General features: G+C 35.8%; 1 protein-coding gene across 1 annotated transcript; it reads left to right on the forward strand.

Moving 5' to 3' along the window:
• The first annotated feature begins 1,404 nt into the window (after nucleotides 1-1,404).
• Nucleotides 1,405-27,756, forward strand: C10H1orf146 (chromosome 10 C1orf146 homolog). The gene is made up of 5 exons (XM_027935278.2): nucleotides 1,405-1,473; nucleotides 23,987-24,080; nucleotides 26,195-26,363; nucleotides 26,760-26,838; nucleotides 27,622-27,756. Exons 1-5 carry the CDS (start codon nucleotides 1,405-1,407, stop codon nucleotides 27,754-27,756), a joined length of 546 nt encoding a protein of 181 aa, XP_027791079.1.
• Nucleotides 27,757-27,935: the final 179 nt, after the last annotated feature.

Consider the following 27,935-nt stretch of genomic DNA (forward strand, 5'->3'; position numbering starts at 1 on the left):
AAAAAAATTGCCTTTGTCTCTGAGTTTTGGATCTAGTTATCCATGAAACAGTGGAAGGTTAGCTTTCTTAAAAATATGTTTTTAAATATTTTTTATTCTTTTTAGTTATACCTGACAGTAGAATATATTTTGACATATCATACATACATGGAGTATAACTTCCCATTTTTGTGGCTGTACATCATGTGGAGTGCAGCTCTCCACCCGCGAGGGCAGCTGAACTTAAGGTTGCTCGTGTGAATTTCTAGGGACACCAAATAAAACACACACACACACTTTACCTTTAAACAAGCTTCAGGATGGTTCCTCCGCTCTCAGCCTCAAGCTCCCCAAATGGAAGAGCGAGGGATAGTCACAAGAGGCTGGCGAGAGAGAGCAAGCATGTTTAGAAATGGGCTTTTATTGGGAGGACCCTCATTCTTAGAAAGTTCCATCTAAAAAGTTAAGGGGCGGAGTTACAAGGGGCATTTGAGTATAGTTTGACCCAAGGGCTATAGGGCGACATCTGAAATCATGTCCTCAAACTTTCTGGACCCGGGCAATGTCCAAGTCATTATGAGATATAGTGACGGTCAAAGCCTCTCCGCTCCAAGATGGAAGATGTGAATCATTCAGAGTGGCTCCCCACAGTGGAATTACACTGGTTGTGTATTTATATATGGACATAAGATACTTATGTATGATTCATTCTACTGTCTTTCGCATTCCCTTCCCCTCACTCCCCCCCACCCTGTCCCCTTCCAATCTGGTGAACTTCCACTCCCCACCCTCATTGTGTTTTAGCATCCACATATCAGAGAGAATATTTGGCCTTTGTTTTTTTTGGGATTGGCTTATTTTACTTGGCATGATAGTTTCCATTTCCATCCATTTACCAGCAAATCTGGCAGGTTAACTTTTTAGCTTGCAAGTAGAATAAAACCTTAAGACTTTTCACAGTTCTTGGTATAAGTCCTCTTTCTTTAAGGTAATGCTCTGAATTGAGAGCCATTGCTTCTAATTGTTAAAGCATAGTGTTGAACAAACTAAAGGTATATAAAAGACAGATACATTTATGCTTTAAAATGTTCACATTACTCTTTTTGAGAGAGAGAGAGAGAGAGAGAGAGAGAGAGAGAGAGAGAATTTTTTAATATTCATTTTTCAGTTTTCAGTGGACACACATCTTTATTTTTATGTGGTGCTGAGGATCGAACCCAGTGCTCCGCGCATGCCAGGCGAGTGCACTACCGCTTAAGCCACATCCCCAGCCCCCCAAAATGTTCACATTACTCTTAAGTTTGTTTCTTTCTTTCATTGGTTTGCTCATAAAACATACATTTATATATGGCTTTTTGTTGTTGTTGTTCTTAATTTTCTTAGATTGTGGTACCATTGGAAGCTGGGCTTATCTAAAGACGTACGATGGCTGAAAGTGGTGGGAAAGAAGAAATAAAATGGACGACTACAGTTATTATTAGCTCGTCTCTTAAGGTAAAGGGGCTCACTGAGCCATTAATCTTAAATTACACAATTGAAACTAATTTTCACATAAAACAATATTTTAAAAGATCCTTCATTTAAGTGTCCACAATTAGTTGTGGAGAGTACAAAGTACATAATAAACTATATGTATTTTAAATCTAAAGTATAAACTTCTTGCATTCATGTTCAACATCCTAAGTCTTTTAAGGCTGGAAATTTTCTCATGTTTTTTTTCTCTCTAAGCTTGCTCTAATAGACATGTTAATATATCTAGAAACAGTAAGGCATGTACATATGTGTGTATATATATATATATACACCTAGATACTTACATCGATATATGTGTGTATATATACATATACATGTCTGTGTGTGTATATGTGTATGTTTATATTTGTGTGTGTGTGTGTGTGTATATATATATACATATATATATATATATAATACATACATATATATATATATATATATATATATATATGTGTGTGTGTGTGTGTGTGTGTGTGTGTGTGTGTATATATATATGGATTTTTGAGAGAGAAATAACCAGAAATTGATCTTTATAGTCTTAGCAGCATTGGAAGGATGCTGTCTCTGTAGTTTTTTAGAGGAAGGGAATGGGAAGTTGAATACCTGAGGGGAGTCAGTCAGTTCACAGTCTTTTATACTCCCATCAATAATGTATGAGAATTCCAGTTGCTCCAAACTGAAAAATATTTTTCACTGGTTTTATAGCTGTTTTCTTTCAGCATATTGAAGATCTCATTTTATTGATTCTAGCTTCTGTTGTTAATAAGAGAACAGTCAGTTTAATGGTCACTCCTTTGAAAATTCCTGTCTTTCCTCTCTGGCTGCTTTTTACATTTTAGAATTCTATAGATTTAATGTGAAGATTAAAAAATCTTTTGAGGCTTCATGAATCTGTGAAATTATGTCACTTATTAGGTTCTCATTCATCATCTTTAATAATGCCTCTGTCCTATGCTTTCCCTCCTTCCACTCTGAACTTCTATTAGATCTGTGTTAGATCTTCTCATAATATCCTCCATGTATTTTGACCTCTCATATTTTCTGTTTGGGGGATATTATCATCAGTTCTATCTTCCATCGCAATAATTCTCTTTTTACTCCTCTTAAACTCAAACCTCCATTCAGGGATTTTGTTGTTGTTTATTTTGTTTTTCTTTTTTCGAATTGTAAAATATACATAGAGAAAATTCATAGAATATATAGAATCATTAAACACATTTATTATAAATAGAATACCCATGTAAGCTAATCAGGCCATGAAATAGAACATTACCAATTTCCCTTTCCTGTTAGGACTTTAATTAATTATATCAATGATCAAATACTAATTATATTAAATATTTATAACTTTTAATTACATAAAATGTTTATGACATAATTTTTCTATAACCATAATTTCCATATTTATTTAAATTTTAGTCACACAGTTAAATGGATTCAATACTAATATCTAGTCTTCATGCAAGAGACAGATCTAACACCTAACTTTATTAATGATGATTCATTATACAAGCATCATGCCCAGAAAAAACATTCTTTCCTGGAGGAGTCAAAAGTTATCAAGCACAACTTTTAAAAGTGTCCTCAAAAGCAGTGGAAGTCTGTGTTTTTGTTTGTTTGTTTGTTTTTTAAATATTTATTTTTTAGTTGTAGTTGGACACAATACCTTTATTTTATTTATTTATTTTTATGTGGTGCTGAGGATCGAACCCAGGGCCTCGCATGTGCTAGGTGAGTGCTCTACAGCTGAGTCACAACCCCAGCCCTGTCCTTTTTTTAATGCTTTTGTTAGTGTATTATAGTAATATATAATAGTGGGGTTCATTTTGACATAATCATACATACATGGAATTTAATTTACTTCATTTCAGTCTTTTGTGCTTCCTCTTTCCCTTCTATTCTCCTTTCTACTGTTCCCCTTCCACTACTCTAGTGGTCTTCCTTCTATTTATTTATCATTTTTTTTAACTGGTCCTTCTTTATAGATCTATATAAGGGTGGAATTCACTGTGGCATATCCATATCTGTACTCAGCATAATTTTGTCAAATTCATCCCACATTTCTTCCCTTGTTCAGTTGCTCATCCCTCCGCCTCAATTTCCTTCTACTCCACTGATATTCCCTTTATCTTTGTGAGATCTACTGTCCCCTTTTTCTCCCTTACTTTGTTCTAGCTTCTGCATATGAGAGAAGATATTCAACCCTTGACTTTCTGCGTGTGGCTTATTTCACTTAGCATGATGTTCTCCAGTTTCATTCATTTACTGGCAAATGCCATAATTTCATTCATGTTTATGGCTGGGTAAAACTCCAATTTGCATATATATCACATTTTCTTTAACCATTCATCTGCTGACAGGCACCTGGGCTGGTCCCATAGCACGGCTACTGTGAATTGTGCTGCTATGAATATTTATGTGGCTGCATCACTAGAGTATTCTGATTTTAGTTCTTTTGGGTAAATACTGAGGAATAGGATAACTGGGTCATATGGTGGTTCTATTCTAAGTCTTTTGAGGAATATGGATACTGCTTTCCAAAGTGGTTGTAATAATTTGCAGTCCCACCAACAATGTATGAGTGTACCTTTCCCCTCACACCTAGCCAACATTTATTATTATTTGTGTTCTTGATGATTGCCCTTCTAACTGGAGAGAGATGGATCTCAATGTAGTTTTGATTTACATTTCCCTTATTGTCAGGGATGTTGAGCATTTTTTCATATATTTATTGACCATTTTTATTTCTTCTTTTGAAGTATCTATTTAGTTATTTTGCCTATTTATTTATTGGGTTACTTGTTTTGGTGTCAAGTTTTTTTTGTGTGTGTGTGTGTGAGTGTGTGTGTGTTCTTATACATTCTGTATATTAATCCCCTGCCAGAGGACTAACTTGCAAAGATTTTCTCCCATTCTGTAGGCTTTCTTCATGCTCTTAATTTTTTTTTAAATTTTTTATTGTTGGCTGTTCAAAACATTATATAGTTCTTGATATATCATATTTCACACTTTGATTCAAGTGGGTTATGAGCTCCCATTTTTACCCCATATACAGATTGCAGAATCACATCAGTTACACATCCATTGATTTACATATTGCCATACTAGTGTCTGTTGTGTTCTGCTGCCTTTCCTATCCTCTACTATCCCCCCTCCCCTCCCCTCCCCTCCCCTCTTCTCTTCTCTCTCTGCCCCCTCTACTGACATTCATTTGTCCCCCTTGTATTATTTTTCCCTTTCCCCTCACTTCCTCTTGTATGTACTTTTGTATAACTCTGAAGGTCTCCTTCCATTTCCATGCAATTTCCCTTCTCTTTCCCTTTCCCTCCCACCTCTCATCCCTGTTTAATGTTAATCTTCTTCTCATGCTCTTCGACCCTACTCTGTTCTTAGTTACTCTCCTTATATCAAAGAAGACATTTGGCATTTGTTTTTTAGGGATTGGCTAGCTTCACTTAGCATAATCTGCTCTAATGCCATCCATTTCCCTGTAAATTCTATGATTTTGTCATTTTTTTTTAATGCAGAGTAATACTCCATTGTGTATAAATGCCACTTTTTTTTATCCATTCATCTATTGAAGGGCATCTAGGTTGGTTCCACAGTCTTGCTATTGTGAATTGTGCTGCTATGAACATCGATGTAGCAGTGTCCCTGTAGCATGCTCTTTTTAGGTCTTTAGGGAATAGACCGAGAAGGGGAATAGCTGGGTCAAATGGTGGCTCCATTCCCAGCTTTCCAAGAAATCTCCATACTGCTTTCCAAATTGGCTGCACCAATTTTTTTTTTTAATTTTTTATTGTTGGTTGTTCAAAACATTACAAATTTCTTGACATATCATATTCCACACTTTGATTCAAGTGGGTTATGAAAAGCCCAGGACTGGATGGGTATACAGCAGAATTTTACAAAACCTTTAAAGAAGAACTAATACCAATACTTTTCAAGCTACTTCAGGAAATAGAAAAAGAGGGAGAACTTCCAAATTCATTCTATGAGGCCAACATCACCCTGATACCTAAACCAGACAAAGACACTTCAAAGAAAGAAAACTACAGACCAATATCTCTAATGAACCTAGATGCAAAAATCCTCAATAAAATTCTGGCGAATCGGATACAAAAACATATCAAAAAAATTGTGCACCATGATCAAGTAGGATTCATCCCTGGGATGCAAGGCTGGTTCAATATATGGAAATCAATAAATGTTATTCACCACATCAATAGACTTAAAAATAAGAACCATATGATCATCTCGATAGATGCGGAAAAAGCATTCGACAAAGTACAGCATCCCTTTATGTTCAAAACTCTAGAAAAACTAGGGATAACAGGAACATACTTCAATATTGTAAAAGCAATCTATGCTAAGCCTCAGGCTAGCATCATTCTGAATGGAGAAAAACTGAAGGCATTCCCTCTAAAATCTGGAACAAGACAGGGATGCCCTCTCTCTCCACTTCTGTTCAACATAGTTCTCGAAACACTGGCCAGAGCAATTAGACAGACGAAAGAAATTAAAGGCATAAAAATAGGAAAAGAAGAACTTAAATTATCACTATTTGCAGATGATATGATTCTATACCTAGCAGACCCAAAAGGCTCTACAAAGAAACTATTAGAGCTAATAAATGAATTCAGCAAAGTGGCAGGATATAAAATCAACACGCATAAATCTGGGCTTTTCTTAGTTGGTAGTCTTTTGATGGTTTCTTCTATTTCCTCAATTGATATTGGTCTGTTTAGGTTGTCTATATCCTCCTGACTCAATCTGGGCAGATCATATGACTTAAGAAATTTATCTATGCCTTCACTATCTTCTAATTTATTGGAGTATAAGGATTCAAAATAGTTTTTGATTATCTTCTGTATTTCTGAAGTGTCTGTTGTGATATTGCCTTTTTCATCCCGTATGCTAGTAATTTGAGTTCTCTCTCTTCTTCTCTTCGCTAGCATCGCTAAGGGTCTGTCGATTTTGTTTATTTTTTCAAAGAACCAACTTTTAGTTTTGTCAATTTTTTCAATTGTTTCTTTTGTTTCGATTTCATTAATTTCAGCTCTGATTTTAATTATTTCTTGCCTTCTACTTCTTTTGCTGTTGTTTTGCTCTTCTTTTCCTAGGATTTTGAGATGAAGTATGAGATCATTTATTTGTTGGTTTTTTCTTTTTTTAAGGAATGAACTCCAAGCAATGAATTTTCCTCTTAGAACTTCTTTCAATGTGTCCCATAGATTCCGATATGTTGTGTCTGTGTTTTCATTAATCTCTAAGAATTTTTTAATTTCCTCCTTGATGTCTTCTATAACCCATTGATCATTCAGTAACCTATTGTTCATTCTCCAAGTGATGTATTCTTTTTCCTTCCTTCTTTTATCGTTGATTTTCAGTTCCATTCCATTATGATCAGATAGGATGCTTGGTATTATCTCTGCTCCTTTATATTGTCTAAGAGTTGCCCTGTGACATAATATATGATCTATTTTTGAGAAGGATCCATGTGCTGCTGAGAAAAAAGTGTAACTGCTTGATGTTGGGTGGTATATTCTATATATGTCAATTAAGTCTAGGTTATTAATTGTGTTATTGAGTTCTATAGTTTCCTTATTCAACTTTTGTTTGGAAGATCTGTCCAGTGGCGAGAGAGGTGTGTTGAAGTCTCCCATGATTATTGTATGGTGGTCTATTAGACTCTTGAACTTGAGAAGAGTTTGTTTGATGAACATAGCTGCACCATTGTTTGGGGCATATATATTTATGATTGTTATGTCTTGTTGGTGTATGGTTCCCTTAAGCAGTATGTAGTGTCCCTCTTTATCCCTTTTGATTAACTTTGGCTTGAAATCTATTTTATTTGATGTGAGTATGGACACTCCTGCTTGTTTCCGAAGTCCATATGAGTGATATGATTTTTCCCAACCTTTCACCTTCAGCCTATGTATGTCTTTTCCTATCAAATGCGTCTCCTGTTGGCAGCATATTGTTGGGTCTTGTTTTGTGATCCATTCTACTAGCCTGTGTCTCTTAATTGGTGAGTTTAAGCCATTAACATTTAGGGTTATTATTGAGATATGGGTTGTTGTTCCAGCCATATTTGTTTATTTATGTTACTAAACATGGTTTGTTTTCCTCTTTGATTATTCCCCCCCCCCTTTACTGTCCTACCTCCCACTGTTTGTTTTCATTGTTATTTTCCATTTCCTCTTCCTGTAATGTTTTGCCGAGGATGTTTTGAAGAGATGGTTTTCTAGCTGCATATTCTTTTAACTTTTGTTTGTCGTGGAAGGTTTTAATTTCATCTTCCATCCTGAAGCTTAATTTCGCTGGATACACAATTCTTGGTTGGAACCCATTTTCTTTCAGTGTTTGAAATATGTTATTCCAGGATCTTCTAGCTTTCAGAGTCTGTGTTGAAAGATCAGCTGTTATCCTGATTGGCTTACCCCTAAATGTGATCTGCTTCCTTTCTCTTGTAGCTTTTAAAATTCTCTCCTTATTCTGTATGTTGGGCATCTTCATTATAATGTGTCTAGGTGTGGGTCTCTTATGATTTTGCACATTCGGCGTCTTGTAGGCTTCTAGGATTTGGCATTCTGTCTCATTCTTCAAGTCTGGGAAGTTTTCTCGTATTATTTCATTGAATAGATTGCTCATTCCTTTGGTTTGAAACTCTGTCCCTTCCTGTATCCCAATGACTCTTAAATTTGGTCTCTTGATGTTATCCCATATTTCTTGGATGTTCTACTCATGGTTTCTTAACAGTCTTGCTGAGCTGTCTATGTTCTTTTCAAGTTGAAATACTTTATCTTCATTGTCTGATGTTCTATCTTCTAAGTGTTCTACTCTGCTGGTAGTATTCTCAATTGAGTTTTTAAGTTGGTTTATTGCTTCCTGCATTTCTAGGATTTCTGTTTGTTTTTTATAACCTCTATCTCCCTGTATAGTTGATCTTTTGCTTCTTGGATTTGTTTATGTAATTCATTGTCGAAGTGATCTTTCATTGTCTGATTTTGCTGTCTGATGTCTTCCTTGAGACTCCAGATCATCTGAAGCATGTATATCCTGAATTCTTTATCTGACATTCCATCTGCTGCAGCTATTACCTCTTCTAACGTTGAGTTGACCTGCATTGCTTGTGGTCCTTTCTTTCCTTGTCTCTTCATACTGTTCGCGTTCCTTTCTACTTGGTGAAACTGTTGTGCTATTGAATTTTCCCCCTATATATTTATATTGGTCTTGTATAGTTGCAAAGTCTCCCTCGCAGGCGCGGGCGGCGGCTCTGCCCCTCCTCCAATTGGGGCAATGTGCCTACCACGCCGGCAGGCCGCTGGGCCTGCTCTGCCGGTCGGTAGCAGGTCCGCCTACCTTGCAGGCGCGGGCGGCGGCTCTGTCCCTCTTCGGGCCTCTAGGCTTGTTCTGTCGGTGGTCGCAGTTCTGCCTACTTTGCAGGCGCAGGCAGCGGCACTGCCCCTCTGCAGGCCTCTGGGGCTGTTCTGTAAGTGGGTCGCAGGTCCGCCTACCTTGCAGGCGCGGGGGGGGGGGGTGGCTCTACCCTTCCTCAGGCCACTGGGCCTGTTCTATCTGTCGGTTGCAGGTCTGGCCTGTTCTGTTGGTGGTCACAGTTCCGTCTACCTTGCAGGCGCGAGGGGAGGGGGCGGCTCTGCCTCTCAGCAGGCCGCTGCTCCTCTTTTGCCGGTGGGTCGCAGGCCCACCTACCTTGCAGGAGTGATTGGAAGCTCTGCCCCTCCGCGGGCCACTGGGCCTTTTCTGTCGGTGGTCACAGTTCCGCCTACCTGGCAGGCGCGGGGGGTGGGGGGCGGCTCTGCCTCTCAGCAGGCCGTTGCTCCTCTTCTGCCGGTGGGTCGCAGGCCCGCCTACCTTGCAGGAGTGATTGGAAGCTCTGTCCCTCCACGGGCCACTGGGCCTTTTCTGTCGGTGGTCACAGTTCCCTTAATTTTTTTTTAACTGTGATGAAACTTTTAAATTTGATGACATCCCATTTATTGATTCTTAATTTTTATTTCTTAATCTTATGTGTTGGAGAAACCTGTGTTTTCTTCTAGCAGTTAAAAAATTTCTAGTCTAATTCCTAGGTCTTTGATCCACTTTAATTTGACTTTTGTACAGAGTGAGGGATAGGGATTTAGTTTCATTCTTCTACATATGGATATCCATTTTTCCCAAAACCATTTGTTAAAAAGGCTATCTTTTCTCCAACATATATTTTTGGCACCTTTGTCAAGTATCAGATGACTGTAACTCTTTGGGTTTGTGTCTGTGTCTTCTATTATGTCTTGTATTCTATTCTGTTGGTCTTCATATCTATTTTGATACCAGTACCATGTTATTTATTGTACTATATAGCTCTTTATTATAATTTGAGGTTAGGTATTGTGGTCTTCATGCTCAATATTGCATTGGCTATCCTGGGTCTTTTATTTTTCTAAATGAATTTCAGGACTTTTTTCCTAGTTCTGTGAAGATTGTCATTAGTATTTTGATGGGGATTGCATTGAATTTAGATAACACTAATGGTAATGTGGCCATTTTGACAATGTTAATTCTGCCTATTCAGGAACATGGGAGGTCTTTCCATCCTCTAAGGTCTTCAGTTTCTTTTTTTCAGTGTTCTGTAGTTTTCATTGTATAGGACTTCCACCTTCTTGGTTAGATTTACTCCCAAGGTTTTTTTTTTTTTAAGGTTATTATGAATGTGATAGTTTTCCTGAATTCTTTCTCAGAAGATTTATTATTGGAATATGAGAAAGTGATCAATTTATGTATGTTGATCTTGTGCCTCCTACTTCACTAAATTTGTTTATAACCTTTAGAAGTCTCCTGGTGGAGTCTTTGTGTCTTCTAGATGTAGAATCATGTCATTAGCAAATGGAGATAATTTGGCTTTTTCTTTTCCCATTTGTATCCCTTTAATTTCCTTCTCTTGCCTGATTGCTCTGGCTAGAGTTTTGAGAACTACATTCAATAGGAGTGGTGAGAATGGACATCCTTGTCTTGTTTCTGATTTTAGAAGAAACGTTTTCAGTTTTTCTCCATTCAGTATGATTTGGCCTTGGATTTGTCACAATGTTGAGATAAGTTCCTTCTATCCCTGTTTCTCTAGTGTTTTAAATACGAATGGGTTCTGGACTTTGTCAAATGCTTTTTATGCATCTATTGAGATAATTATGTGATTCTTATCCTTAACTCTACTTACGTGGTATGTTACATTTATTGATTTGTGTATGTTGAACAAACTTTGCATTCCTGGAATGAACTCATTTGATGTACTGTCTTCTTCATGTGTTTTTGAATGTGGCTTGCCAATTTTTTTTAAGGATTTTGTATCTGTGTCATTAGGGATAAAGTTTTCTTTTCTTGATGTGTCTTTATCTAGTTTTTGTATCAGGGTAATGCTGGCCTTATGAATTAATTTGGCAGTGTTCCCTCCTTTTCTAGTTTATGGAATAATTTGAAGGGGATGGCATTAATTTTGCTTTAAAGGTTTGGTGGAACTTGACTGAAAACCCTTTTGGTACTGGATTTTTCATTGTTGGAAAGATTTGTTTTTTGTACCAGGGATTGAACCCAAGGGGTGCTTACCAGTGAGCTTTATCCCCAGCCTTTTATTTTTTTATTTTGAGACAGTGTCACTATTTTAGTTAGCTTTTTTTTTTTTTTTTTTTTTTTGCTATTGTGACTAAAAGACCCAACCAGAATACTTGTAGAGAAGGAAAAGTTTATTTTGGGCTCATGGTTTCAGAGGTCTCAGTCCACAGATAGCCAGCTCCATTCCTTGGGCTTGAGGTGAGGCCAGACATCATATTGGAAGCATGTGGCCTAGGAATCAACTCACATGGTGATTAGGAAGCAGAGAGAGAGAGAGACTCCACTTGCCAGATACAAGATATACTCCGCAAAGTCATGCCCCCAATGCCCACCTCTTCTGGCCACATCTTGACTGCCTTTAGTTACCACTCAGTTAATCCCATTGGGGATAAATTAACTGATTAAGTTAAGGTTCTCATAACCCAATCATCTTTTCTCTGAACCTTCTTGCATTGTCTCACAAGTGAGCTTCTGAGGAAGACCTCACATCCAAACAATAAGTCTTGCTAAGTTGCTTAGGGCCTCATTAAATTGGTGAGACTCCTGACTTAGACTCCTAAATCGCTGGAATTACTGGTATGTGCCACCACACCTGGCTTCTATTTTTAATGTAGGAACTCAATACTATAAACTTTCCTCTTAGAACTGCCTTAATACTTTCCAGTGATTTTGATATATTGTATCTCTTTTCTCATTTGTTTCTAAGATTTTTTTATTTCTCCCTAATTTCTTCTGCTGTCCATTAATCATTCAAAAGAGTATTATTTAATCTCCAAATGTTAGAGTGCTTTCTGTTTTTTATCTCATCATTGATTTCTAATTTCATTCCATTATGATCTGATAGGATGCAAAGAATTATTTTTATTTTGTTTTTGTATTTTCTAAGATCTGCTTTGTGACCTAAAATATTATCTATTTTTTAGAGAAAGGTCCATGTGTCCCTGAGAAGAAAGTGAATTCAGTTGTCTTATTCAGTTGGCTTATTTGATTAATAGTATTTTTTTTTTTGTTTGTTTTAAGGAGTCTTTACTTAGTTTATGTATGGATGACCTATGTAATGGTGAGAGAAGTGTGTTGAAATTATCTACTATTATTATATTGTGGTCTGTATGATTCTTTACATTGAGTAGGGTTTGTTTTATGTACATAGGTGCACTGTTGGTTAGGACATAAATATTTATAATAATTTTATCTTGGTGTTGGATGATTCCCTTGTCTGCTATGAAGTAACCATCTTTTCTCTTCTGATTAATTTTGACTTGAAGTCTACTTTATCAGTAGGAGAATAACTACTCTTGCTTGCTTTCATTTTTCATTTTTATTTGCATCATATTTTTTTCCATTCATTTATGTTTAGTCTATGGATGTCTTTGCCTGTAAGGCAAGTCTCTTTGTTTTTTAATCCAATTTGCCAGTGTGTGTCTTTTGTTTGGATTGTTTAGCTCATTTACATTCATTGTTATTATAGAGAGATAATTTTCATTTCCTATGATTTTGATTTGTTTCTAATGCTTAATTTAAACTTGATTATCCTTTAATTAAATATTCTAGTGTGATTCATCTCTATGCTGGTTTTTATTTTTATTTTTTATTTCTTTTGCATGAAATGTTTCATTGAGTGTTTTGTAGTATAGGCTTAGTAGTTTTGAATTATTTTAGTTTATACTTATCCTGGAAGGTTTTTATTTTATCTTCTGTTCAGAAGGATAGTTCTGCTGCTTATAACAATCTTGGTTGGCACCGTTTTCTTTCTGGCCTTGATGTGTGTGTGTGTGTGTGTGTGTGTGTGTGTGTGTGTGTATATATATATATATATATATATATATATATATATATATATATATATATACATATATATAATTTCAAATCCTCCTGCCTTTTAGGTTCTGAGTTGAAAAATCAGTTGAAATCTGAATTGGCTACCTCCAAATGTGACCTGCTATTTTTTTCTTGCAGCTTTAAAAATTCTATCTTTAGTCTATATATTAGGCATTTTCTTTATAATGTGTCTTGGAGAGGATCTTTTTTGATCTTGACTATTTGGGGTTCTGTAGGTTCTTATAATTGGATTTCCATCTTGTTTCTGAGATTTGGAAGATTTTTCTTATATTATTTCATTGTGTATTCATTGGAGCCTTCTTCTATGCAAATGATTCTTAGATTTGGTGCCTTACTGTTATCCTAGATTTCTTAAATATTCTGATCATGGTCTCTTAACATCTTTTCTTTATTGTCAACTTTATTTTCAAAATTATGCACTTTGTCTTTAAGACTGAGAATCTATTTTCAAAATGATCTAATCTATTGGTGATATGTTTCATTGAATTTTGAATTTGATTTATTGAGTCTTTCATTTCTAAGGATTTCTGTTTGGCACTTTTTCAGAATCTCTTTATTGAAATGATCTTTCACCTCCTGTGTTTTCTAAGTTAATTATTTACATTTTCTTCTAGCTTATGGAAAATTTTCACTATGAACTTTCTAAATTTTCAATATTTCTTCCTCTATGGTGTCAATGGGATCATTTGTTTGAAGTGTTTTGGGCCCTTTGGGTGGTTTGTTCCCCTGAATTTTCATACTGCTTTTGTTTCTATCCATCTGCTGTGATCTTTATTACTTCTACTTTTATGCAAGGAACTATTTGGTGACCTTCTTTCTCTTAAGAGTCCCAGGCAGGCTGGGGTTGTGACTCAGTGGTAGAGCGCTCGCCTCGCATGTGTGAGACCTGGGTTAGATCCTCAGAACCACATAAAAATAAATAAACAAAATAAAGATAAAAAAATTCTCCCTTTAAAAAAAAAAAAAGAGTCCTAGGCTAGGTGAATATCCAGGTATTGATACTTTCACTCAATGTGTGTCCTCTACTGTTCTGAGTAACAGTACTTTTTTTTTTTGGTACCAGGGATTGAACTCAGGAATTCGACCACTGGGCCACATTTCTAGTCCTTTTATTTTATTTTATTTAGAGACAGGGATTCACTGAGTTGCTTAGTGCCTCACCATTGCTGAGGCTGGCTTTGAACTCATGATCCTCCTGCCTCAGCCTCCGAGTTGCTGGGATTACAGGCATGCGCCACCACATCTGGCTTGTGCCACCACACCTGGCTTGTGCCACCACACCTGGCTAACGGTACCACTTTAATAGAAGACTTTAAACCCTATTTTAAAAATTTTTTATTTGTACACAATGCATTTATTTTGTTTATTTTTTTTTTATGTGGTGCTGAGGATCAAACCCAGGGCTTTGCACGTGCTAGGCAAGCGCTCTACCATTCGCTGAGCCACAATCCCAGCCCCGCTGAGCCACAATCCCAGCCCCTAAACCCTATTTACTACAATAATTTTAGAGCAAAACCTCATATTAATCAGCATTAGAAATAACAAAAACTTTTTTATAATACTCTCCACATTTCCTCTAATCCAGGTATAAAATTGCAGTAATGGTCTTATTTTTATGAGTGCTCTAACATGCTCCCCTGTAGAAATGCAGAAGTTTCTTTCTTTTTTTAATGCTAAAGTGATTATTTGTCTTTGCACAAAAGAAATATCAGATGTTCTTTGGATTTGATTCAGATGATGAAATGTCTTCTGTGTTCTCAGTAGATGTATCCAACTCAGAAGTAGCCGCGGAGGACATTCAAGAACTCCCAGGGGCCATCAATTATTGATATATTTATATTAAATCTACTTTATTTAATATTGCTCTCAATTTGTTGATTTTGTTCTTTATTTCTGTTTTGTTCTTGCATTCTTTTTGCCTTTTGTAGTTTTAGCCTGAGAATATCATCCCATTTTTCTTTCCTTTCTTAGCATAATAGTACTACTTCTTCTACTGGTTACTATAAAATTTGCATTACACACTTATAACTAACATGAATCTACTTTCAAATAACACTATACTGTTTCATAGACAGTGTGAGTAGTTCAGGTAGGTATGATATAGATATATTTTATTATTTTACAATAATAAAATAATCCTCCTGTTCCTTGTATCATTGTTGTGATTCACTTTACTTATAAACATACATATATACACACTCATACATAAGATATATACCACTAAGTTAAGCTCTATCAGTGGACTGGTATACTTATTAAGTTAAAGTGTTCCTAATCCAATCATTTCACCTCTAAACTTTCTTATATTGTCTCACAAATGAGCTTTTGGGGGACACATCATATCTAAACCATGACCTATGAGTCTTAAATTTGGTCTTAATGTTGTCCCAGAGAAGTTGTTCATTCTATTCATAGTTTCTTATTTTTCCTACTCATCTTACCTTGTCTTCAAGCCCTGATATTCTTTCTACTGGATCTAGTCTATTGGTGAGATTTTCAACTGAGCTTTTTATTTGATGTATTAAGCTTATCATTCCAAAGATTTCTGTTTGGTTCTTTTTCAGGATCTTTATAAAAATGCTCTTTCATATTCTGCATTGTCTTCCTTAATTCATTTGGTTGTTTATTTGTATCTTTTTTGAGTTCATTGATTGCTTCAACAATCATTTAAAAAAAATTCTTTGGTATTTCATCCATTTTGTTACCTGTGGATTCATTTATTGGGGAGTTTTGAACTTTTGGAGGCATCATGTTGCCTTGTTTTTCTCTTATTTCTCATCTGTGTTGAGATTGTGCATCTGTTGAGATGCAGCCTTCTCTTTATAGTGTACCTTGGAACATCGATTTGTTGTGTAGTGTTGAGATTAATTTCATTTGGATTTTGTATTGTGGTTTCCCTGTAGCTTCTTAGGCTATTCTTATTATGTTTCGATGACTCTGTGTGTACTCTGTTGGAACCTGGTGGTGGGGGGGGACACCTACTTTCTCTGTTGGACTTGTGTAAGTGGGGACCCTCTGCTAGTTCAGGTAGGTATGATGTAGATAGTTGAATATGTGAGGTATACACCCCATATTACTCCTCCTGACTTGTTTGCACTTTATAATCTGAGAAGGTTTGGGAGTGACCTGTACTAGGCTCCTCATGGGTGAGGTGTTTCTGGGGGTGGAGGTAAGGTGAATATTCAGTAGTCAATCTTTAGGCTCTCCTCACATTTGGGGCTGGGTCATCATCAGGGTGATTTTGCCTCCACTATTTAAGTTTATGGGTGCATCAAGGGTTGAGTAGGATTAGGTCTTAGATGGGGTAAGGTGCAATTTCTCTCAACTGGGTTGGAGGTATATCTTAGCATCAAAGCACCCACCCAACATTTTCAAAGTGCTGGGTTCAAGCCCTAGCACTACTTTGAGAGGAGAAAATAACCACCAGTGATAGCAAGAACTTAAAAAGAAAACCAGATATCATCATAAAGTTGAAAATAACTTCTACAACTCCACTAGCCAAAGAGAAGATAGGCATTAATGAACGTAAAATTAATATAAAGGTACATTATAATGGGTAGAAAGAGTAAGAAATGATGAGAGAAAGAAAAAAAGATAATGGAATAGAAATGAGAAAGGAGAGAAAAATCTAGAGTTTAAAAAAATACATAAAATTAGATAATAGTATAAAATAGGGAAAACTAACTAGAATGACAGAATAAAGAATGATTCTTCCTTGCCAAGAATTTAAAATGGAGACAGTTTTGTTTTTGTTTTTTTTTTGCTTTTTTTGTATAAAGGATTGAACTCAGGGGCACTCGACCCACTGAGCCATATCACCAGCCCTATTTTGTATTTTATTTAGAGACAGGCCCCCCTGTGTGGCTTAGCACCTCACTCTCGCTGAGGCTGACTTTGGCCTCAGGATTCTCTTGTCTCAACCTCCTGAGACACTGGGATTACAGGCGTGCGCCACTGTGCTTGGTAAGACAGTTCTTTTAGAAGTCTCTAACTTTGGAATCTACCAGGTATCTAGGGGTTGTAGATTATAGGTGCAGTCCAGTGTGTTGGTTCTTAGTCCCAGCCTAAACAGGTCAGACCAATTAGGACATCTGTAGGCTGAACCCTGCCCCTCTTTTTCCACCACCGCAGACTAAGGCAAAGTTGTCCTAAGCAGGGCCTGAGGCCTCTGTCTTTTGCATCCAGGGCCAGTGGCTCAGTATCAATCTGAGTTGCTGGCCAAACCCTCTCACCCACCAAGCCTGTGAACCAATCCAGATTGCGCATCTCTGTTCCCAAGATCCTCAGTCATGTGCTTGGGGTTGTGGCAAATGACCAAATTGTGGTGGCTATTCTCTGAATACCTCTGTGCATGAGGGAAGCTACCAAGCCAGTGGGTTTTGAACTAAGGTAGAGAGCCCTAAGCAGTCTGCCACACCCACCTGTACCTCTCCCAGACCCAGCCCCCTTGCAAATCCACACACAGCTGTCTTGCTACTTGTCACAGAGGTCAATCTGCCAATTTTTTTTTTTTTAAAGAGAGAGAGAGAGAGAGAGAGAGAGAGAGAGAGAGAGAATTTTTTAAAATTTATTTTTTAGTTTTCAGCGGACACAACATCTTTATTTGTATGTGGTGCTGAGGATCGAACCACATATCCCATTGCTAAATCCCATCAGTGGATTTATGTCTCTTTGACTTTCTTGGAATGGACACCCACTAAGCCAGTGAAGAGAAGAGGCTGTTGAGTCTTGGGAGATTTAAGAAATGCAGTGGTTTGGGATCTCCCATGCAGTAAGCTCAGATCATGGAACTCTTCTTAAGGTGGCTCCCTATTATAGCACTATCCAAATCTGCTGGGAAGTGCAGGGAACCTCTTTTCCCACACTAGTTCATGATTGTGATCTGCTCAGACTGTGTAATTTGCTTGTTGGAAAACTCTGCCCCCTAAAGTTTGCTAAGAGTCTGTTTCAGCCTGTCAAGGGGGTGCTTCTTCTCCCTACTGAGCTATATGGCACTCAGTGTTTATGCGTTCCATTTCTCTTATTATTTTTCTTATTATTCTGAAAACCAGTATTTTCTGGGTTTTACCTGGTTACTGTCTCCCTAGAGTTGTACTTCAGTGCTTTTCTGTGGCCCCACTATATTAACATGTGACAGCACACCTTGTGTTTTGATTCAGTCTCTTGGAACACTAGGTAAAATTCTGAGTTCCTCTAATCTTCTTTCTCTCCTTCAGTTTTTTCCCCATGTTTTTTGTTGTGCATTATAATGATATATAATGGGATTCATTGTTTACATCTCTATACAAGCACATGATATAGCAATACAATTTGGACAGTATTGTTCTTCAGTATTTCCCCTTTCTCTCTACTCCTACATCAGTCTTCATGCTCAATATTGCATTGGCTATCTTGGGTCTATTTTTCTTCCAAATGTGATTGTTTTCCTGAAGGGTAGTAACATTAGTTTTGGAGCCTCGAACCACTGTTTGGGGACATGCGGGCCTGGCTGCTTGGAGAAAGATCAGATCCGTTTACACACTATGGGTGACTGCTTTTTGTTCTCCCATCCCAGGGAAAATACACACATTCTGAGGTGGCTGTGTCCTCTGGCTCCCTTTCCTTTACAGGTCTCTCTTCACTTTTCATGAGATTCTCCCACCTGTGCCAATGCCTTTCTTTTCCTTTTTCCCCTTTAGCTTCCACATATGAGAGAAAACGCTTGACGTTCTGAATTTGGCTTATTTCGCTTAACATAATGTTCTCAAGTTCAATCCATTTTCCTGTAAATGTCATAATTTTATTCTTCTTTATGACTGAACAAAACTTCATTGTGTATGTATACCACATTTTCTTCATCCGTTCATTCATTGACAGATACCTACACTGACTCAATAGTTCGGCTGTTGTGAATTGTGCTTGCTATAAACATGAGTATACTCTTGTTCACTTTTGAAGGGTAATTTCTTAAATACAGAATTTAGATCAGTGTTTTTTTCACCAGTTTAAACATCTCACACCAATCTCTTGCAGCTCTAGCTTGTGAGGGATAATCATGTAATTTTTATCTTTGCTCCTCTTACAGTCAGCTGGTTTCTTTCCAGAATTTTTTCAACAGTTGTGCCTAAGTATACCTTTTTGGAATTTTTCTTGCTTAATGTTCCTTGAGCTTCCTGGATATATGATTATATGATTTGGTGTCTGACATTAATTTGAGGAAATTATCAGTTATTGCTTCATTTTTTTTTTTAGTGCCTTTCACTTTATTTTTCTCTTTCTGATAGTCCCATATGCATGTTACACTTTTTATAGTTAGTCCCTGGATATGCCCCCTACCCTCAGCTGCTTTTTGATCTCTTTGCTTTTCAGTTTTGGGGGTTCCTATTGATTTTTTTCCTATTCACGTTCACTCTACTAATAAGCCCATCAAAGAAAGTCTTAATTTCTGTTTTTAGATTGTTCCTGTTTCTTATTAAGTACCTAGAATATTGAAGTTTTGTTAATATTATAAAGTCCAATATACTCTCTTCCACCAATGTTTTCAATCTACATATATGGGGAAAATTTAATTTGTGGTAATCTGTTTTATATTTAATCTCTGCACTGACTTTTCATAATATGTTATTAGCTGATTCTGTTGGGTTTTCAAGGTAGTTAGTGAAAATTTGTAATTAATGAGAATTTCTGATAGCTATCTCTTATTTTTATTTTTGCTGTGACCAGAGCAACCAAAACATTTTCTCATTTTAATGGGAATATCTCCAGTGTTTTATTATATATGATGTTACCAATTGTCAAAAAATATTCATCTCAGCTTAATGTATGCTGTCTTTCCTCTTAATCAGAAATAAGTGCATTATTTTTAAAATACATGCTTAGTGTTATCTGTTGATAAGAACCTAAATAACTATCTTTGCATTTCTTAATTAAAGTACCTGGTAATTGTGGATTTTTCTTCTATTCTTTTGAAATTTGGTTTGCTATTTTTTTTATCATTATTTACCAAAGATTGATGATCTATAGTTTTCTTTTTAATGTTATTTTCATAGGAATTAGGATAGTTTTCCTCCTCACTGCTACTCCAAATTCCTTGTGTGCCTAACAGTTTATGTAGTTTGGAAATTATTTGTACTTGAAGTTATTAAAGGATTTTCCTGGGCTATGGATATAATTCAGTGATAGACGACTGACCTATCACAAACAAGGTCCTGTGTTGGATTCTCAATGTTAAAAAAGGGGGGGAGGAGGAATTGGGTTCTTACTCAATTTCTGTGTTCATAATCTTTTAAAAAATGTGGGTTTTTCCTCTACTAGGTTTTTATACTTTATTCTGAGTATATAAGTTATAAATTTTACAAATACCCATTTAATAAGAGCTGTTAAATTTATTAAGCTGAACTTAATAATGAAATTTGCCATTTCTGTGAAATTTTCATATTGGCCTTCTTTTAATTCTATTGTGAACTACTAGTTATTAAGTGCCCTTTTTCATATCTGTTTAAATTTATATTTACTTTCATATGAGTAGATTTTCTAGATGTAATACTAGTTTTTTAAAATATATTTTTTAAATAATTTTATTTACTTTTTTTTTTAATGTGGTGCTGAGTATGGAACCCAGTGCCTCACCTGTGCTAGGCAAGCACTCTCTCAGCTATAGCCCCAGCTCCTAATACTAGTTTTAAAGGACATTAATGCCGCAGTCTGGCTGGGCACAATTCAGGAGCCACTTGTCAAAAGAAACGAACTTTATTTTTAGAACACACGCACCACACAGCTCTTCAGGAATTCCCTCAGAGCCCAACTGCCACCACCGACTTCCCACAAGCCTCTCAACCTCCCCCATTCCTCCTGCTTTTGAGGCCTATTGGCTGGGTTGTGTGGGCGGAGCCAAAAAAGTCCCCCAATGAGCAGCTCTGTGGTCTGAAAGGGCAGGGAAACAGCCCAATGAGCATCACCCCAGAGGAGCCAATCAGTTGGTAGCTAGAAGTTTGCTGGGGCTGCTGTGAGCCAATCGTCAGCTGGCAGCTGGAAGTTTGCTGGGGCCCCTTCGGCTGTGGCTCTCAACACATTAATAGATATTATATATTCAGGAAGGATTATTGTACGGGTTTTATTTGGAATACTGGTATAAACAAAGTTGAACAAGGTTTTTTTTGTTTTTTTTTTCTGTACTCCTCTTCAGAGGCTTTAATATGTTTAAACGTATTGTGAAACCCCCCCAAAGGAGACAAAATAATATTTCGTGTTAATTTTATGACTAAGGAATATTTTTGGGGACTATTTCATGGGATTAATAATCTGTGAAACATATTTTAGAAAATCTAATCTTAACTTCCCATTTATTTTGAAGAATCTACTGTATTTTTTTTTCCAGTAATGGGATTGAAACTGGAGTCTAGCACATGCTAGGCAAATGTTCTACCACTGAGTTACACGCCCAGCCCAATATATCAGCTCTTAAACTTATTTCTCTCAATTCATTACTTCTTAATTTTACCTTTCTTATTTCCTTTTTATTATCACTTTTAGTTGGCCCCCCAGTAAGATATGATTCAAATTCTTCAGCATGGCATATATGGGGTCCTCATAATCTGCCTGAAGTTATTCTTAACACTGTTGCCAATAACTGATTCATGTGTACCTTTCATACTCATCAGTTAAGAATCATACTTTCAAGTCTTCATTCCTTTTCCTGTTATTCTATCTATGCTCTTCTCACCTTTAAAAATTTTTTTAAAAAATCTTTTATCTGTAAATGGACACAATATCTTTATTTTATTTTATTCATTTTATGTGGTGCTGAGGATCAAACCCAGTGAGGCAAGTGCTTTACCACTGAGCTACAGCCCCAGACCTGTCTGATTATTTTTTATTGTGTTGGAATTTTTATTTGAAAGATTGTAGAAGCAATTGGAGGCCTAAAGTAATATTGGATTTCTCTAGAGAAGTCTTAATTCTGTGAGAGAATGAACCACTAATTCCCTATTTGCCAGGTTAAACAGAATTTGAATTTCAGATGAGTAATGCATTTAATGTAGGTTTGTCCGAAATATTGCATGAGTTATATCTACACTAAAAATTACATAATTATTTATAATTCAAATTTAACTGGATATTTTGCATTTTTTAAGAGAGAAAGAGAATTTTTTTAATATTTATTTTTTAGTTCTCGGTGGACACAACATCTTTGTTTGTATGTGGCGCTGAGGATCAAACCTGGATTGCACACATGCCAGGCGAGCGCGCTACCACTTGAGCCACATCCCCAGCCCAATATTTTGCATTTTTATTTGCTAAATCTGGCAACCCTAGCCATCAGTTGCTTATTGTATATGATGAATTAACTTTATCTCCTATGCATGTAGAATGGCATTAGTTATGGGAGAATTAAAAAAATAGTCACTCAAATAGTTTTCTTTGTTCTATAAAGAAGAAAGAGAAAACTGATAGAGAAGACTGATTGAGAAATGTTGCTCTAGGGAATGCTTCTGGAAGGTACTTGGGAGTACTAGTAATTCAGTATCATCTTAATATTTCTGGGATTGAAATGGTTTGAAGTTAGGCTTCATTCCCAGTGAGAGCTGCTCTACTTTTGTCAAAAACTTCATTTAGCTTTTCTTCTGCCTCTTTCTGAATTGTCAGATGCCCTCAGGGAAGATGTGGCCTAAATGCTAGGGTTATATCTTTGAATTTTTGTATAGAACTTCACCTTATAGGTTTTAACTATCCTGCTAGCTCTCTGATGCATTCAAGCAGATTTTTTTAATTGTCTAGTTTTTCAAGTTGCCTTCAGCAGGAGAGTTGACCTAAATTACTTAATCTGCCATTGCTGAAAGCAATGTACAGTTTTAAAACCTCAGAAGAAAGGGCCATAGTTGAACTGTAGGTCAGGATATAAGTAGCACAAAAAATACTCTCTTAGGAAGGAAGAGAAGCATATATTTTATACTTAATTTTAGACTGTGTGCTTAAAATATACATGTTCTGAAGGAAAATGTAAAATTAATCTAAGATATTTTTATCCATTTGGAGACTCACAAGCTTGAGTTTTAACCAGTTAGGAAACACTATTAACCACTAGGATTTTAAAATAAATAAATGAATATATATATTTATATAAATATATATATATATATATATATTTTGTAGATGGACACCGTACCTTTATTTTATTTATTTTTATGTGGTGCTGAGGATTGAACCCCATGCCTCACACGTGCTGGGCAAGCGATCTACCACTGAGCTACAACCCCAGCCCTAACTGCTAGGATTTTAGTTATTTTGGTTAACATGATCTAATTTCTTGGTAGAATGGGAATGAGGTAACTTTTTTTTTTTTTAATGATAAAGTTTTTTTTTGTGTGTGTGTGTGTGTGGTTGTAGATGGATAGCATGCCTTTATTTTATTTATTTTTAATGTGACACTGAGGATCAAACCCAGTGCCACACGTGTGCAAGGCAAGTGCTCTGCCACTGAACTACAGCCCCAGTCCTGAATTGAGGTAATTTTGAAATAGTATTTAAGCCAGAAGATAGTAATGCTGTCTTCATATGTTTTCTGACTCGCCTTCTTAAGAGTACATTAAAATAACTAACACAAACTGATGAATTGGAGAATTGGTTGTCTCCTGTGCGGTCATCTATGTTTCTGGTATTTTGTGGTTTTGTCAACCATTTAAGAAATACATTATTATCCATTTTCCAGAGTTATACATTAATACATGTCATAATTCATTTCCAAGTAGCCTTTTTTTAAGTTTTCATTTCTGTGATTGTCATGGGTTAGTTCTTCAATATTGTTGTTAATTTCTGCTCCCAAATAACAAACATATCTATAGTACATTAACTCATTTCCAAACATACAATCATTGTTTAAGTAGGATTAAATATTTTTGTTCTTAAAAGTGTTTTTCTCCATAGAGAACAGATTTTCTCTTTTGATGAACAAATCTTTACAAGTGACATTATAAAATAAAGTATTAAACTTTAATTTTTTTTTCATTAACTATAATAAAAGTATTGTAAGCATATCTTTAAGTTTGTATTTCTAAAAATTCTTTTAAAGACTTATGAAATTGCAACTGCCCTAGAAAATCAAAGCCACAAGATTCGGTATTCAGATACAGTGGAAAATGGATCAATCATATTTTCTCTTTCTGGTATAGTATATTTGCTAACTGCCTTGATATAAATTCTAATAATTTTTGCAAGTCAGTAGTCATGTGATAGTTAACATATTACCTTTAGGGAGAGGTGAATGTGTTAAACTGTTGTTGCTGCAAAGAAGCACAGATGGTCAATTACAGAATACATTCCTTTTCAGGTTACAGTTGTTAAAACTGAAGCAAGGGGGCTGGGGTTGTGGCTCAGTGGTAGGGTGCTCACCTAGTGTGGGTGAGGCATTGGGTTTGATCCTCAGCACCACATAAAAATTAAAATAAAGGCCTTGTGTCTACCTATAACTAAAGAAATATTTTTTTAAAAAAAGAACCAAGAGGGCTGGGGATGTATGTGGCTCAAGCGGTAACACGCTCGCCTGGCATGCGCGGGGCACTGGGTTTGATTCTCAGCACCACATAAAAATAAAATAAAGATGTTGTGTTCACCGAAAACTGAAAAATAAAAAATAAATATTAAAAAAATTCTCTCTTTCTCCTCTCTCTTTAAAAAAAAAAAAAGAACGAAGAGAGTCTGATGGAGGATGGGAAAAAATACTCACCTTGGAACTAAGATGAAAATAGAAATGCTACTCTCCCAATAATCAATCGATAATATTAAAGTATGAACTGTATTGACAAGAGGCCAACATGCATAAATGGTCAAAATCTGAATGCAAAACCAAAATGAGATATTTTGTCATGATTTTGTATGAGAATTTACTCAATAGGTTATAAGTAAATATTAAAGAATTGTATGGGGACAAATAAATATTCCTGAAATCTTAAAACTGTACAACCATGAGTCATGGGCAAAGTACAGGAATTAGGATAAAAGGTTGGAGAGATGGGAAGGGGCAGCTTCACCTGTGCTTGAGAAATAACAGAAGTGATTAAAGAGATGGAGATAAAGGATTTTATCAAGAAGGCTGTAAACAGACCTTTACTATAGCAGAGGTTTTGGAAAACTGGTGCTTTCAAAAGCTCTTAAAAATAAGACCTCCAGGCTGAAAGTGTTCGAGTCTCAAATTCATTTCTCCTGATTGAATAGTCTCCTCCAGGTAGAAGTAAAGTGTTTTTGGTGACATACTATATGTTCTTGCCCTTTGTATACATTATTTAATCCTTTTGACAGGACTAACAAAGGGTTATTATTCTGATGTTACAGAGGAGGAAATATATATTCAGAGGTTATATAAGTTTGCTCAAGCTCATCCAGTTTTTATATAATCATGAAGTCATTTCCACAGATTGTCGTTACCACATCTTTTAAAGAACAATAATTCAATCAAGTTTTCCCCCTAGGATTATTCTTATGTGCCTCATACTATTTCAGAGATCCAAGATATCTGTTGAGTATATTAATTTATATAAGTACTTAAGCTCTGGTAGAAAGGTTTCTCCAACAAGAAATGATTGAATATTTGCTTAAGACTACCCTTTCTTTAGTTGATTTCTAGCTTTTAAAAGTCATAGGGAGGGCTGGGGTTGTGGCTCAGAGGTGGCATACTTGCCTGGCATGTGTGAGGTACTAGGTTCGATTCTCAGCACTGCATAGAAATAAATAAAGTAGAAGTCTATCAACAACTTAAAAAAAAAAATCTTAAAAATAAATAAATAATTAAATAAAAGTCAGAAGAGATTCTGAATTGCCGAACACATGAAGGTGCCTGGAAAGTGGTGGGCCCAGAGAGGACAGTGAAATTCCATGAGACCTCATCTGAGACACTTTGTTGTGTGTCTTTTCCATCTGGCTGCTTACCTGTATCTTTTGGAATGTACTTTCTAATAAGCCATTAAAAAAAATTTTTTTTTAAGTAACATAAAGGATTAACTTTTAAAATACAGTCAAGCTTTTAACTAAAATTAGGCATTACCCTCATATGGATAGTGCCTTATCTGGAAAACACTACTATGCAAATTATTATTTTACTAGAGTACTTCAAAGAACTACCTAAATCATTTTTGTTAAGAATTGTTATTAAAAAAAAAAAAGAATTGTTATAATTTCTACTCCTTATGAGTTTAGGGTCTGGATATTTTGTTATAGCTATTTTTGATTTTGTTGAGTTTACAAATTTTGCTCTATATGACAAATTGACTTTTACCTTTCCTAGGAGTTGCATTTTTATTAATGGACGCTAAAGAATGCATTATGTCAGCTGAAGAAATATTTATAAACAAAATTGAGAAGTTTATTAATATTCACAAAAATAGTTTTTTGGTTTTGTTTGCTGCCCTCCATGGGCCTGAAGAATGGAAACTGATGTTCAGGATTCAGCAGAGGTATGAAAAACAGCACTACAGGGTTTTTTTTTTTGCTTTTTTTCCTTTTTCTTTTTTACACTGTATTGTTTACTTCAGTTAGCAATTCTTAAAGGGAGGCCTGAGTTTTGTTTTGCTACCAGATAAACTTTATGGGCTCTTTTTGGGAAAGACTTATGGGCTTTGGGAAGGACTTCTGGGCTTCTTCTGCAAGACTAAACCAAAAGTGAGCCCTTTTTAAATTAAGTTAAATTCTGGGTATATTGCCACTTCAAATCCCGTGGCATTAGTTGGAAATAAACACATAATGAATAAACACTTTACAATTGAGATTCATGTCCTCTTTACACCTGTTTAAGAGAGCAAATGCCAGTAAGTTATGATCTCTGTAAAATACCAATTTTTTTTTTTTTTCAGATTCCTGGGAAGTAACTTACGGATACTTCCAGTACACAACACAGCAAATGCTATTAGTCTTATGTGCACTATTGCCAAGGTAAGTCACATGGGAAAGAAGACATGTTTACATACAAATACTAGTATACTTTTAGGTTTTTAACTTCAAATTACATGCCCTTTTAAGCAGGATTGACAACTACTCAGCTTCTGTTTACTCAGAGAATTTGCTATTTCATGCTTAAAGCTCTTTCCCAAGCCTGAACTCAGCTTCTCCTCATCTTTTGTGGTAGCTACTATCCATTTGTGAATGTTTGGACCAAAAGAACATTTAGCTGTATATGTATCATCTTCCTTCAAACTTTGAAATATATATACTGCCTAGATTGCAGTCATGAATTGAATACAAACATTGTTTTATGGAATGTTCTCCATAGTTGCCCACTTTCTTTTCGTATGTGTACCCAGATACACAGAACTCCCTTAGGCAAAGTTAGGTCTTCCTTTTTTTTTCTTTTAAATATATTTTTTTAGTTGTTGATAGGTCTTTATTTTATTTATATGTAGTGCTGAGAATCAAACCCAGTGCCTTCACATGCCAGGCAAGTGCACTACCACTGAGCTCCAGCCCCAGCCCAGGTCTTCCTTAGTCTTAAATTTAGAATGTATCCCCTATCCTATTCTGCTTTTCAGCTATATTTGAAATTTGCTGAAGATGGAAGTCAGGTGTTTTTCGTATTACTCTAATAACACATGTATTTTTTAAATTATAGGTGATTCAGAGATACTTGCTGAATGAATTACATTTAGGTATTTTTTTATATGACTGAAAAAGATAGCTGGGTTTCTGTAAGTAATGCTGCATGTTTATATCTTCTTCCAGACTACCTCCAAACCATACATAGATAGCATCTGCTATAGAATGATAACAACTAAAGCTTACATCATAGAACAAAGTCCTGTTTGGAAAATGCTTCAAAAGATAAAACTGGGTGGAGATGCAATTAACCCGAATTAAAGTACCAATTGTAAGCATCATTTTGGAAGACTATCACAAAAATTTTACCTGTTAAATTCTAATGTTGAAATATATTCTTTAAAGATGTTTATATTGATTTAAAATAATAACATGTATACAATTAAAAGTAATTTTACTTTAGGAGTTTTGTTGAATGATTCCTTTCATTAATGTATAGA

Source organism: Marmota flaviventris, chromosome 10 (assembly GCF_047511675.1).
Source record: "Marmota flaviventris isolate mMarFla1 chromosome 10, mMarFla1.hap1, whole genome shotgun sequence".
Taxonomy (NCBI): domain Eukaryota; kingdom Metazoa; phylum Chordata; class Mammalia; order Rodentia; family Sciuridae; genus Marmota; species Marmota flaviventris.